Here is a 14,258-nt window from a genome sequence, read left to right on the forward strand (position 1 = left end):
TTCTGGTTCCCATGAGATTTGTTTTCCCTGTTTCCGTCTAACTAAAATACATCTGCTAAGTAAAACCAGACATTTGTTTATCGTGGACAGAATTCTCCCAAATACTATTGTGGTTATCTTGCAGAGGACTACAGTGATATAGCAAAAATAATTGAGATGCACTAGCTATTTGGGGGGGGGAGACAATATTATTTGGTATTTAATATCTTCTGTGGTTTCTCTCCCCTGTTGGCCTGTGAGCTTCATGAAAGCAATGGTCATACGTGATTCCTGTGGGTAACCACAGTGCCCGGCAGAATCTGGAATGTAGAACATTCCCAGTAACTATTTGTTGGAAGATGTTGGAATATGTTCGTTGAAGGAATGGTGAATTAGCATCGAGGGAGTCTTCACGTTAGCCATGCACTGGTAATTCTAAAAGAACAAAATGTTGTTGTTGTTGTTGTTCTCCTTCTTCTTCTTCTTCTTCTTCTTCTTCTTCTTCTTCTTCTTCTTCTTCTTCTTCTTCTTCTTCTTCTTCTTCTTCTTCTTCTTCTTCTTCTTCTTCCTCCTCCTCCTCCTCCTCCTCCTCCTCCTTCTCCGCCTCCTCTTCTCCCTCTTCCTCTTCCTCTTCTTTTTCTTCGCATTGAATCAACAAATAGGTTAGACAGGTGCGTTTTCTTCATTGTAGAGAAAGACTTGGACCCGGCGCAAAGTGAACACTAGTTCTCACATAAGACCCAGTAGCCGCCACAGTTTGGAACCCAATACACGTTTCCTAGACTATCTGACACCCTCGCCAGCCTCGTCGGGCTATTGACAGGTGTGTTACCCGGTGGAATTGTGAGGCTAACGGAGGGGAGCGGGACGTCTGTTTTCTGCTAACGGCTTCTGCCTGGAGTTTCTTAATGCATAGCCTGAGTTGCCCTGGAACCGGCCGGCGGCAGACACCACGCAGGCTCCGGCCCTCCGGGATGGGGGGCCTGGCAGAGGAGCATCCACACGCTGGCGGCGATGAGCCGCCCGGCGCTTGGCGGGGCGCGAGGTGCCAGAGCGCGGGAGCCGCCGCCGTTGGTACATGGCTGCTCCGCGGCAGTCGGGTGAGGCCAAGAGTTTCGCGTCTGCAGATCCCTCTGTCAACTCGAGAGAAGCAGTTCCCGCCGTAGGGAGAACTGGGCTTCGTACTCGCCACCGCTTGGACCTGGGTATCCCGGGACTCCGGGTCCTTTGAGGTCTTGCTCGAGACTACATATCCCAAAAGGCCGCGCGGTGACTGAAGGCTCTACCGGCCTATGAGCGGACGAGGCTTCTGGTCGCGGAAAATGAGGAGCCAATGGTAAGGGGACAGGGGCGGTGTTTTCCGGCTGCGGGCTGTCGCGCCCAGAGTCCCACCTGTGTCCCCACAGCCCTGTCACGAATCCCGGTCGGGTTCAGGGAGGGACTGCCTCGGCGTTGTGGGCTGGGTGCGGCTCGGCGGTGGAGGACTCTCACTTCCTGCTCCATCCCCGGCCGGGCCCCGGGGCGGTGAGTGACGCGGACAAGGAGACCGCTGCGGTAGCCTGGGAGCTGCCGAGGGGCGTGGAGGGGACTCGCCCGCCGCCGCGATGTGGTCCCTGCCAGGTCCCCGCGCTCGCCTTTCGGAGCCCGCGGGGGTTTGCTGAAGAGTGGGGACAGGTGGCCGCGGCTTTCTGTGCCGTCGTCGGGAGAGCCCATCCTCTCGATCAATGTTCTTGCTCCTCGGAGGTGGTCTCCGGGCTCCAGCTTAGCGCTGCGACCCTGTGACCGCGGCGCCCTGACGGGGCCTCCAGCACTGGCAGGGGAGGGCGGGGGGACGGGTGTCGGCCCACCGGTGCCGTCATGTCCCTATTAATAACCCCAGCGGGCAAACTGGTGCTGCTCACAATGGCACTTAGCACCTCTGCGCTCTGGGGCCTGCGGGGGTTACCTGTCGGGGTGGGGGGGGGGGCAGGAGACGGGGTGGGAAACAAGGTTTCTGTGACCGTGGCTGTGAACCCCCAGTCCCGCTGTCTCCTGCAAGTGGGCCCAGCAGTTGTGTTTCCTAATGGACGTGGAAATAAAGTGTATGCTCCAGACTTACCTCCTAATGACGTTATTTAAATCCGGAGAGGAAATGTATCCCGGCGGTGTTTAGGTCCTTAAACATTCAGTACTTTATAAATGACCGATAGCAACGTGTGGAAATGCATAAATGTTTCCATGAAAAGTGTGAGTGTCTTCTAGTAGTACCCAGGTGCTTTGATTGGTGAGACAAAAAACGGGGAAAGAGTTAAGCTTCCTCACTCCAGTCTGGTTCCATCGCCCACTGAAATGCAGAATTTTTTGTAGCAGGTTCAGCTGGCTGACTTGTGTTTGTTTCTATCGGAAACTCTTTAAGCCACCCCCACCCCCCAAAAAACACAAAAGACCCCAAAACAGAACCAAAAAAAAAAACCGTTATATTTCTTTGTGACTCCTAATGCCTTACAACATATTACTGAGTAAATTACTGATCCATCTAGTAATCTGACCATTGCCCTCCAAATAATTTTTTCTTGATACTGCTGTCAGTTTTATCAATGTGTCAATGATTGTTTTCGGGCCCCATGGGTTTTGTTTTGTGCTTATCTTCATTAAATTTTACTTTATTTTACAGCTTATCCATGTCTTTTTAAATCTCATTTCTGATTCCATTAAACCTTGAAATAGAATGGTACCCAGGGTCTTGTTCCTTGAGGTTGACACCAAATCTACAAGCCAGGAAAAGTCGACTGTTCTCATAACTAATACGAGTATAGTGAAGTCCACAATTTTCTAGCTTGCCGAGGAAAATGTAGCTGGAGAACTTTTCACAAATCAAGTCATCCCGACACATTCTCTTCTTTGTTTATCTTGTCCATCGTGAACCATTTATTTCTCAAAAAGTTAATTTTCCAAAGACTGAGGGTTCTGTAGATGTGTTTGGGAGCTCCAGGCCTCACTTCATGATGTGAGTGTTGGCCAAGGGAAAGATGACGTAAAAACAGAACAAGAAAAGCAACCCTTTGGTGGTTGACCGAATTTACCTCATAGCTATTCTAGGCAAGGGGGGTTTTCTTTGGGTATACTGGTGGCCGCTGGGACTGTCTTTTGGTTTTGAGACAATGGTTAGAATGGTTAGAATGTCCAGAGAGCTTTTGATGCATACTGAGGTCTCTTGCTTTAGGAACTGATGCCTCTCAATGATGTGGCTGGGGACTTCAGGGAAGAGTGGGTTACCTGGACACCGCTTAGAAAATCCTATTCAAGGATACCACCCGGCACAGTTTGAAGAATGGGCTCTCAAAGGGTAAGGCTGCTACTCTCCTTTTAGATTTTAGACTTAGATATTGTGAGAAGGTCCAAGTCTGAGCAGGCTCTAGGGACACTGGTCTCTTACAGCACCAGCTCTCTGTGAGAATATTTGTTGCCTCCCTGGCAGAAAAAGAATAACTTCCACTTTTTATTTTTTTTTTTTTTTGGCATGACTTTCATTTTTATGGCACTTTATAGCTCAGGGATATCTTTGATATTAATTTTCTTGTTAATATCTCACCATAACCCTTTGATGTGGGTATTATACCTCTTTCAGTCAGGACCCCAAGACTCAAAGTTAAGTGGCAGAGTAAGAGTCCAACCCAGGTCTTTGTGGCAAAGGGGAGCTGTGTTTTTTCCTGCCACTTCAAAAACAGACAAACAAAACAAACCTCCAGTGCTCTTTCTAAAATACAATGGCTACCCCTTCTCCTTGCTTTACTTCATAAGTAATATACGCCCCTTGAAGGAAAAGAGAAACAAAATGAAAAGCAAAGTCCGATGCCATCCCACGACTGAAGAGTTACTATCCTTCCAAGCATTGTTCTAAGGATATATGTAATTAACAAAAACAAAAGAAAAAAATTGGGATCTTACTTGTATGTTCAGTTGTGCATCTTACTTTTTTACACGGTGTATTGTGAATATATATTGACAACAATAGTCTTCTATACATTGCTTAAAATAACCACTTAGTAATTTATTGAATGGAATATAATAACTTACATTAGATTGAATCATATACTTGACCATTTTTAAACCATTTTTTAACTTATACAATGGCAATTTCATATGGCTCAATCAAATATGATTATTCCTTTGTCACGGGACATTTAGGTCATTTCCAGATCTTCACCAGTATTGTAATGACCATCTCTTGGCTAACTGTCTTTCTTTTTTAGGTCTTGTTTATTAAAGTATAATTAGTTAGTAATTAGCTAATATACCTTTTGCACAACTTTTTTTTAAGTTTTATTTATTTTTCTTTGTAATCTCTACCCCCAACGTGGGGCTCAGACTCACAACCCTGACGTCAGGAGTCACATGCTCTTTCAACTGAGCCAGCCAGGCGTCCCACAACTTTTTTTTTTTTTTACTTTTTTTTTCATTTCCTTAGAATTCCCAGAATTAGAATTGCTAGATCAAAGAATAGATACATTTCTAAGATATTTGATATTTTTGCCCAATGCCTTCCAAAAAGATTGAATTATTTATTCCTGCAAGCATTATATGAAAGTGTCCATTTCTTTACATTTTACCTATCATGGTAGGTATTAAAATTTAAGAGTCTGGGTTAAATAACAGTGACAGCTAACATTTTTTGGGGACTTACCACTTAATCCTTACAACAACACTGTGAGGTAGGTCTTACCATTATCCCTCGTCTACAGATGAAGACCCTGAGACACAGAGAGTTCAAGTCACTTTCCTGAAGTCACACAGCTAGTAAGAGGAAGGGTTAAGATTGAAACTTAGGCAGTTTGCACTCTTTACCTCCATACTACATTGTCTAACTGTATCATTGTTTTTATTTGAATTTCTTTGGTTAATGGTAAGGTTAAAGGTTTTTCACATATTTACAGACTGCGTGTATGTGTGTGTCTGTGTGTGAATTGCCTATTTATAGCCTTTGCCCTTTTTTTCCCCCCCTTTACAAGTGTTTGTCTTTTTCTCTTGGCTATATCTACTGCTGCCCTTCTGGGAAAAGTTTAAAGCCCAACATTATAGTTAACTTCCCTGATTCTTTCTAAGGGTGAGGTCATGATGGCATTGTTTCTGATAAAATCATGGGTTTAGCCTTGTGCCTTCAGAGATGAATTATTGTGCTCACTCTGGAGTTTCTATCACCCAAGTCTGGTTGTTTTGTTGTTGTTGTTGTTTTAATGGGAGGAAAGGGGCTATTTTCTTAGCCTCTTGGGGAGATCACCCTGTTTTATCACTCCATCATGGCAGCCCTTTCAATGAGACCAAACACACCTTAGCTTAGCATCTCACTGGGCTTTCTCCTCCACTTAGGGAAGGAGGAGGGCTTGCCTTTTTGGTCAGGCATTGTATGGTTGGCTCAGATTAATATCCTATATTCACCTTCCTGTTATAGGATTTCCAGACCCAGTGTAATCTCCCAGCTGGAACAGAAAGAAGTGCTACCAATCCAAAATTTTGAGGCAAGGAAGATCCTAAGGGAAAGTTATACAGGTGAGATATGGATATTATCCAGTGGGAGGAGATCTAGCATTTTAGCCTTGGTTTTTTTTTTTTTTTTTTAAGATTTTTTAAGATTTTGAGAGAGTGAGCATGAGAGATGGGGAGGGGCAGGCGTGAGGGGGAAGCAGACTCCCCACTGGGCAGGGAGCCTGATGCAGAGCTCGATCCCAGGACCCTGGGATCATGACCTGAGTCAAAGCCACCCAGGCACCCTCAGCCCTTGTTTAGATGAAGATTTTGGAATGCTGCCATAGACTTTGTTCTCACTATTTGAAGTTTAAATTTGACTTCTTGGGCAATCAGTAATTTACCAAATCAAGTCTTCATTTTATTTTTTTTAAGTAAACTTTATATGCCCAACGTAGGGCTTGAACTCATAACCCCAAGATCAAGAGTCACATGCTCTACCGACTAAGCCAGCCAGGTGCCCTTAAAGTCTTCATTTATTGTTTTTTGTTTGTTTTTAAAGATTTATTTTAGAGAGAGAGAAAGTGTGTGCAAATGGGAGGAGGGGCAGGGGGAGAGGGAGAGAGAGAGAGAGAATCCTCACACAGACTCCATGCTGAGTGTGGAGCCCCAAATGTAGCTCGATCCTGGGACCCTGGGCTCATGACCCGAGCCGAAGGCAGATGCTTAACCAACTGAGCCACACAGGCACCCCTCAAGCTTCATCTTTTTTTTTTTTTTTTAAGATTTTATTTATTTATTTGACAGAGAGCAAGTGAGCATGAGCCAGTGGCAGGGAGGGAGAGGGAGAAGCAGACTCCTTGCTGACGCAGGGCTTGATCCAGGACCCTGTGATCATGACCTGAGCTGAAGGCAGATGCTTAACCAACTGAGCCAGGCATCCCCCAAGATTCATCTTAAAAAGGGTTTAGGAATTTAAGTTTTCTGTAAGCTTAATGAACTTCGATAAACTTTTCACAAAATGAGAGGCGCCTGGCTGACTCAGTCAGTGGAGCAAGCGACTCTTGATCTCTGGGTTGAGTTTGAGCCCCACACTGGTTGTAGAAATTACTTAAAAATAAAATCCTTTTTAAAAATTAAAAAAAAAAAACAAACCTTGGGGCGCCTGGGTGGCTCAATTGTTAAGCGTCTGCCTTCGGCTCAGGTCATGGTCCCAGGGGCCTGGGATCGAGCCCCGCATCAGGCTCCCTGCTCGGCGGGAAGCCTGCTTCTCCCTCTCCCACTCCCCCTGCTTGTGTTCCCTCTCTCGCTATGTATCTGTCAAATAAATAAATACAATTAAAAAAAAAACTTTTCACAAAGTGAAATTAAGTGTAGTCTGTTGCCAAAGCGCTAATCTCAATCTTTCTTACTGCCTTCTGATGTTTTTTCCTGATAACTGAGTAACTTCATTCCCTGTTACTTTTGTTAATTTTTCAGACTTTGAGAATCAGGTGACAAAACTCAATCAGGACATTTCAGAAACAGCAGAACAATGTGGAACATCCTCAGAAAGGGCCAATAAAGATATTTCTCATACTTCTAGATGGGGAGGAAACTGGGAGAGGGACCTTGAATTAGAAGGGCAACATGGAACCCTACCAGGAGAGGGCCAACTGGAGCCGCTTCCACAGGAGAAGGATTTAAACAAGCTGCTGGATGGATATGTAGGAAAGAAGCCTGTGTGTGCAGAATGTGGAAAAAGCTTTAACCAGAGCTCCTATCTCATAAGACACCTAAGAACCCATACTGGTGAGAGGCCTTATAAATGCCTCGAGTGTGGGAAAGGCTTCAAACAGAGTTCAGACCTTGTCACCCATCGCAGAACACACACAGGAGAGAAACCCTACCAATGCAACGGGTGTGAGAAAAAATTCAGCGACAGCTCTACACTCATCAAACATCAGAGAACTCACACAGGTGAGAGACCCTATGGGTGCCCACAGTGTGGAAAGACCTTTGGGCGGAAGCCACACCTCATAATGCACCAAAGAACCCACACAGGAGAGAAGCCCTACACATGTCTCGAATGCCATAAAAGCTTTAGTCGAAGCTCAAACTTCATTACCCATCAGAGGACCCACACGGGAGTGAAGCCTTACAGGTGTAGTGACTGTGGGGAAAGTTTTAGCCAGAGCTCAGACTTGGTTAAACACCAACGAACCCACACCGGAGAACGGCCCTTTAAGTGCCCAGAGTGTGGGAAGGGCTTTAGAGATAGTTCTCACTTTGTAGCGCACATGAGTACTCACTCAGGAGAAAGGCCTTTCAGCTGTCCTTACTGCCACAAAAGTTTCAGTCAGAGCTCACACCTGGTCACGCACCAGAGGACACACACAGGTGAGAGGCCATTTAAGTGTGACAGCTGTGGGAAGGGATTCGCCGACAGCTCTGCCCTCATAAAACACCAACGGATCCACACGGGGGAAAGACCCTACAAATGTGGCGAGTGTGGGAAGAGCTTCAACCAGAGCTCCCACTTCATTACTCATCAACGAATCCACTTAGGAGACAGGCCCTATCACTGTCCCGAGTGTGGCAAAACCTTCAATCAGCGTTCCCATTTTCTCACACACCAGAGAACACATACAGGAGAAAAACCTTTCCACTGTAGTAGATGTGACAAGAGCTTCCGTCAGAAAGCACATCTTTTATGCCATCAAAATACCCATTTGATCTAGGAAATGGTTTGAAGTGCTTCTTCTGCCCCTTTCCAGATTTTCATTTCTGTTGTCTTCAGGTGCTCCATATATAGAAAGCCTGAACATGGGCATCAGTGGCTCAAGTTGGGCCTTTTCCTACGCTTTAATGGTGAGGATAAACCCATAGGCCACAAATAATGTTTTGAATACAAAAGGCATTCCTTCAGTGTTTTTAACTGACCTTAGGGAAATGTGAGTTTGATGGTTGATGCTTGATTACTAAAAGAGGAGTGAGATATATGTGGCCACATTACCACTATTAATGATTAATATTTGAAATCGTATAAGCCCTTAATACTATGTAACACCTGGCCCTTAAACGACCCTCAATACGTTTATTAGCCTTATGATTCAATAAGAATTCATTAGCGCAGCCCCACAAATCCAGAACTTGCAAGAAATTAGATTGCAACTAGAGGATTTGGGGTATGAACACAAAAGATTTAATAAAACAGAAAACACTCTCCCTATCCAGTGCTATGCAGACGTTAGTCACCAGATGTCTCATTGCCATGGCAAGGCAGAATTCTCATAGAGGATGTCTGTGGTCTTGTGACTTCAAGGCCGAAAGAATTTCAGAAGCTCTTTGTACACCAGTGTATGAGGTACTCCCACTGGAGGTTTGCTGCCATCTGAGGCATAGAAAATATCTGGCGGTGAACAAGCCAGAAGAGGCTGGAAGAGGACTGTAAAACGATGGAAGCAAAATTGCGGAGACGTTAAATATCACAGGGATCCTTCCTGGCATTTAGCTGAGGGGAACAACTCCTGTTTCCTAATCACCTGGCTCATGGGCCCTTTAGTTTTAAGTTTAATGCAACTCTGATTTTTTTTAGAGTCATTCATTTTATGCACTAGTACATTCCTATATTTAATGGAAATAAATTGAGGGAAGGCAGTGTGTTGGAAAGAACACTGCCTCCATTGAGAAGGGGGGTGTTTGAGCGCTGGCTCTGACATTTAATTTGGCCAGACTTTACCTTCTCTCAGCCTCTACCTTACTTACCTCACAAGGTTGTTGTGAGGATCTAAGGCGTGTGTGCGCGCACACACACACACAAGCACTTTTTTGTTAAATTATAAAGTAATAATATCTCTAAAATTCAATGTTCTGGTATTGGTGGAAATGTCTTTCCTCCAAGGAACTCTGGCTATTATTTCTCCAGGTGTCCCATTTTCTTCATAATAACAGCTTTCTTTCTTTACCTGTTGAAAACCTAAGGCCCCAAATCGCCGAACAATGCATTGTGGGTACACAGGTGACAGAAGAGCCAAAATTTGGCTGCAGGTCTCCTCTACAACAGCAGAGAACGGACCGCCTCTGAGATCTGCTAGAGTCTCTGAGACACTGCATGCAGGACTGGATGCCCCATATTATATGCATCAACCTGTTTTGAATTTGAATTTGAAATGATGGAGGGATGTAGCCTAAGTTCCAGGGAGCCTTACAGGATCCTGTGCTGGGGAGTGGGAGGGGAAGGGTAGACACAAGTGGTTACGGAGGGAGCTAGGTTTGTCACACTTGGAGAGAAAAGAGGTGAGCTGAAGGTATTCTTCTTTCAAGCCTTCCTGTGGCAATACAGACTAAATTATCGGGTGAGCCTTGGAACAAGAGTTCATTTTCTTTCATTATATGGAATGCTGTCCAAGTGCTGTAACCCAGTGGGATAGAACTCAGCTGATAACCTAAGCTCTTTCTTTGAAAGAGTAATTAGATTTAAAAAATCTGGTTAATCCGGTGCAGCGGTTCTCAAGATGTGAGCCCAGACCAGCAGCATTAGTGTCACCTGAGAACTTGCTAGAAACCCACCCCAGAGCTGCTGAATCAGAAACTAGGCGTGGGGCTCAGCAATATGTGTTTCAATAAGCTCTCCAGGTGATGGTGGTGCATGCTCTGACTTTGAGAACCACTGTTTTAAAAGGTGTGTCTCCTATTAAACACAGCTGCAATACTATTATTTCTCCTGAAAAAAAATGAGCAGTGATTGACAGTATCATCAAATATTTCAGTCAATGTTCACATGTCCCTAGTTATGTTTTTTGCTTTTGTTGCTGTTTTTTAGTTTGTTTGAATCAAAATCCAAATAAGGTCTCCATATCAATTGGTTGGTATGTTCCTTACAAGTCTTGCTCTGTTCCCCTCTTCCTCTGTTTTATTCTTGTAACTTATTTGTTGAAGAAAGCTGGTTGTCCTGTGGTGGCCCCCCAGCTCTGTGTTTGGCCAATTCTATCCTCTGGGGTCCTTTAACGTGCTCCTCTATCCTCTGCTTCCCCCACCCTTTTTTTTAAAAGATTTTTTTTATTTATTTGAGAGAGAGACAGAGTGTTGTGTATGTGTGTGAGAGAGAGAGAGAGCACAAGCAGCAGGTGGGGGGGGAGAGGGCAGAGGGAGAGGGAGAAACAGACTCCCCCCTGAGCAGGGAGCCCGACCCCAGGACCCTGAGATCATGACCCAAGCCGAAGGAAGATGCTCATCTGACTGAGCCACCCAGGCACGCCCCGCTTTTTTATAGATTTTATTTCTTTACACCCAACATGGGGCTCAAACTCACAACCCCAAGATCAAGAGCCACGCGCTCCACCAACTGAGCCAGCCAGGTGCCCCTGCTCCTCTTTCCTAATTTTGGTATTTGGATCTGTAAACATGACAGATTCAGATTTAAGGGCAAGAATACTCCATAGTGATCTTGTGTCCTTCTACCGGGAGGTACATAGTGTTATTTTGTCTCATGATGTTAGCAGCCATTGAGAAGCCCTTATTTCATTTGGTTTTGCCAAATGGTGGTGTTTTATTTCCATAATTTATTCCTTCATTTATTAACTGGAATACTTCTACAAAGAGAACTCCCTCTTCCCAACTCTCTGGTTTCCCCAAGGTACAATTTATATAGGGACAGCACACTAGCTGTTTTTTTGGGTTTTTTTAAGATTTATTTATTTGAGATAGAGACAGCGAGCAAGCAAAGGGAGAAGAAGACAAGCAGACTCCGCACTGAGTGGGGAGCTCGACATGGGGCTCAATCCCAGGACCCCAAGATCATGACCTGAGCCGAAATCAAGAGTCGGACACTTAACTGACTGAGCCATCCAGGTGCCCCCACACTAGCTGTTTTATTAGACTATCTTCAGTTTTTAAATATCACTGCCTGAATTTCAGCCTCCATGCCCTAGATTTCTGAGGTCCTTCCCATGAGAGACTATTTCTGGACATTTATAACTGCATAAATCTCACAACTTTTCTAATGTACTCCTTTGTTTTTCCCCTGACTTACTCCCCTCGTTTGCTGGTTCCCCCATAAAACAGTGTTCTAAAAAGTTCAGTAAATACTCGAATGATTCCTTAGTCAGAGATGGACTCCAACTTGCCAGTTCATACTTGCCAATACTATCCTGGCCTGAAGCAGGAGAGGAAGCCACATCCCTGTTAGCAGGGAATGATTCTGCCTCCCTTTTATGATAATACAAGAGTACACCATCTTCATTTATCTACCTAAGTATTGTTCTAAATCAAATACGATCCATATGTTAAACATATGGATGTGTCTTGCAATGTGTGTCTTGCTTTGTGGTTCTGTCTCACTCACACACACACACACACACAGCCACAAGTAGGAATATTTAAAAGCTGCTGGTGAGAGTTGAGGTAGCTGACTTTGTGTATTTCCCTTTGTTTCTAACCTATGACTGGGCCCTTGGCTTATTGCACGTGCTCCACACTTCCTCTCTCCATCGCTTCAAAATCCACTTCCTCACCACGCCCCACCGATTTTCTCTCTCTCGTTCCTCTCAAACCTATGTGGGACCTTTGTCCCCACGGCCACTCCCCAGCCTCTTTTCTGAAGTCCTGCCCTCATCTCCTAACTGATATCCCTGATTTTGTTTTTGCTCTAATTCCTTCTCATAGAAACCAAAGTAATCATTTAAAATCCTAAATCTAATCACATCAGCTATCTGCTTAAAAGCCTGCAGCTTCCCATTGCTTTTAAGATAAAAACCCAAATCTGGTGGCTGGGGTTTCGCCGGCCTCACTACGTCTGCCATTTTCCATTTTCAGAGTCTGTTGAGTGTAATCTTGCTGCTTATAAGTACCTGTGCTTATATCCGATCCTTGGCACCCAGCCTCCTGGACAGGAATAAAACTGGATCGTTGGGTATGTTGTGGAAGTGGCCAGAACTGGTGCACGGAAGAGTCCTTACGTTGCAGTATGCTGTGTGACGGTGGCCTTCAGCATCCTCTTCATACAGTAGCTTGGAAGAATATCAGATTTTGGGGCGCCTGGGTGGCTCAGTCGTTAAGCGTCTGCCTTCGGCTCAGGTCATGATCCCGGGGTCCTGGGATCGAGCCCCGCATCAGGCTCCCTGCTCCACAGGAAGCCTGCTACTCCCTCTGCTTGTGTTCCCTCTCTCGCTGTGTCTCTCTCTGTCAAATAAATAAATAAAATCTTTAAAAAAAAAAAAGAATATCAGATTTTAACTGCCATCAGATTTCAGTATGAAAAAAGGACTTACAGAAAATAATGGAATGAATGGTTAACCCTTTTATCTCTGAACATTGAATGAGATAAATTTCCAGCTGCTGTTCTCTATTTTTATTATTGGGCCAATGTTCTGTATAAATAGGATGTAACCATTTAATACTCAAAGAGTTTAATATGTCTGTAACAATCAACCTCAGTACCGCCACTACAATATTACATTCTGCAAATGTTATTCTGTTATGTCAGATTTCTGTTTTTAGTGAGGTATCTCTAAGGCACGTAATAGAAAACAAAATTGGTAAATGACCCAAGTTTCTTTCACTGTGATTCGGGAATGATAAATCCTTATAGAATGAGAGAGGAAAAAAAAAAAGATAAAAACCCAAATCTTTAACCAGACCTACAGGGCTTCCCTTGGTCTAACAACACCCCCCCCCCCACAGCCTCCTCTGATATCACCTTCCTTCTCACGTTCCCTCCATTCCTTGATCACACCAAGGTTGTGCACACCTTAGAGCCTTGGTCCTTACAGATTCCTCTGCCCAGAATGTTCCTGGCCCACATCTTTGCTTAGGTTCCTATTTATCAACCAGCTTTCAGCCTGAAACTCACCTCCTTGCAGAGACTTTCCCTGACTGTCCCCATCACCTCCTTGCAGAGACTTTCCCTGACTGTCCCCATCACCTCCTTGCAGAGACTTTCCCTGACTGTCCCCATCTAAGTGAGTCTTCCTCTCCTCATACTCACTATCCCACCAGCCTCTCTTATTGTCATCAAAGTCCATACACCTGTCTGATAGTTTCTCGTTTATTGCTTGTTTGGGCAAGCTCCACGATAGGAGGGAGCCACTTCTCTTGTTTACCATTCTCTTCCCGACACCTAAAATAGTGTCTGACAATGTAGTAGGTGGTCAATAAATGCTCACTGGATGGATTAATGGATACATACTCACAGGCAAGGAACTTACTCTGTTGGAAAAGTAACAGTGTGAGACGAAGCTGGACACGTGAGCGAGGGTCACACCAAGAAAGCTCTTAGTTGCCAAACTAAGGATTTCACATATTATTCTCTGAGGCCAGGGATGTTGCTGATGGTCCAGTAGAGGCCAGGCATGATCAGTAGCTGAGGAAATCTGATTTGGTGGCTATGTGTAAGTTATATTACAGAGAGAGAAACTGAAGGCATTGAGATGATCTATGATATAAAGTGTTTATAGCATGATGTCTGGCCCAGGGCAAGTGTCCAATAAGCGATTCGCATCCCTGAGCATCATGGCAGGCACTGGGAGACAACAGAACAAAGGCAAGATCATTAAATCTTCTCTATAGCTCAAAATAATTCCTAGACCCTATTACTATATTCCTTCCCTTCCTCTGTGTGTGTGTGTGTGGTGTGGGTGTGTGTGGTGTGGGTGTGTGTGGGTGGTGTGTGGGTGTGGTGTGTGTGTGTGTGGTGTGTGGTGTGTGGGGGTGGTGTGTGGGGGTGTGTGGGGGTGTGTGTGGTGTGTGGGGGTGTGGTGTGTGGGTGTGTGTGTGTATGTGTGTGGGGGTGTGTGTGTATGTGTGTGTGTCAAACTTCCATCCATATGTGGCTATTCTCAGGGCTGTCATGTTGAGGC

At 44.9% G+C, this 14,258-nt stretch overlaps 1 protein-coding gene and 1 pseudogene across 2 annotated transcripts; both read left to right on the forward strand.

Moving 5' to 3' along the window:
- The first annotated feature begins 1,397 nt into the window (after positions 1 to 1,397).
- On the forward strand, positions 1,398 to 9,959 carry ZNF774 (zinc finger protein 774). Of its 2 annotated transcripts, XM_028122071.2 has the most exons (4): positions 1,398 to 1,503; positions 3,182 to 3,304; positions 5,408 to 5,505; positions 6,901 to 9,959. In XM_028122071.2, exons 2-4 carry the CDS (start codon positions 3,198 to 3,200, stop codon positions 8,139 to 8,141), a joined length of 1,446 nt encoding a protein of 481 aa, XP_027977872.1. In that variant the 5' UTR covers positions 1,398 to 1,503; positions 3,182 to 3,197; the 3' UTR covers positions 8,142 to 9,959. The 2 variants fall into 2 exon arrangements, with proteins under 2 accessions (XP_027977872.1, XP_027977871.1); XM_028122070.2 differs by lacking the exon at positions 1,398 to 1,503 and having other exon boundaries at positions 2,593 to 3,304.
- A 2,194-nt stretch (positions 9,960 to 12,153) lies between these two features.
- On the forward strand, positions 12,154 to 12,488 carry LOC114223277 (protein kish-A pseudogene; annotated as a pseudogene).
- The last annotated feature ends 1,770 nt before the right edge of the window (positions 12,489 to 14,258 follow it).

Source organism: Eumetopias jubatus, unplaced genomic scaffold (genome assembly GCF_037043125.1).
Source record: "Eumetopias jubatus isolate StellerSeaLion01/CBP00866 unplaced genomic scaffold, mEumJub1_p1.0 scaffold_7, whole genome shotgun sequence".
NCBI classification, from domain to species: Eukaryota; Metazoa; Chordata; class Mammalia; order Carnivora; family Otariidae; genus Eumetopias; species Eumetopias jubatus.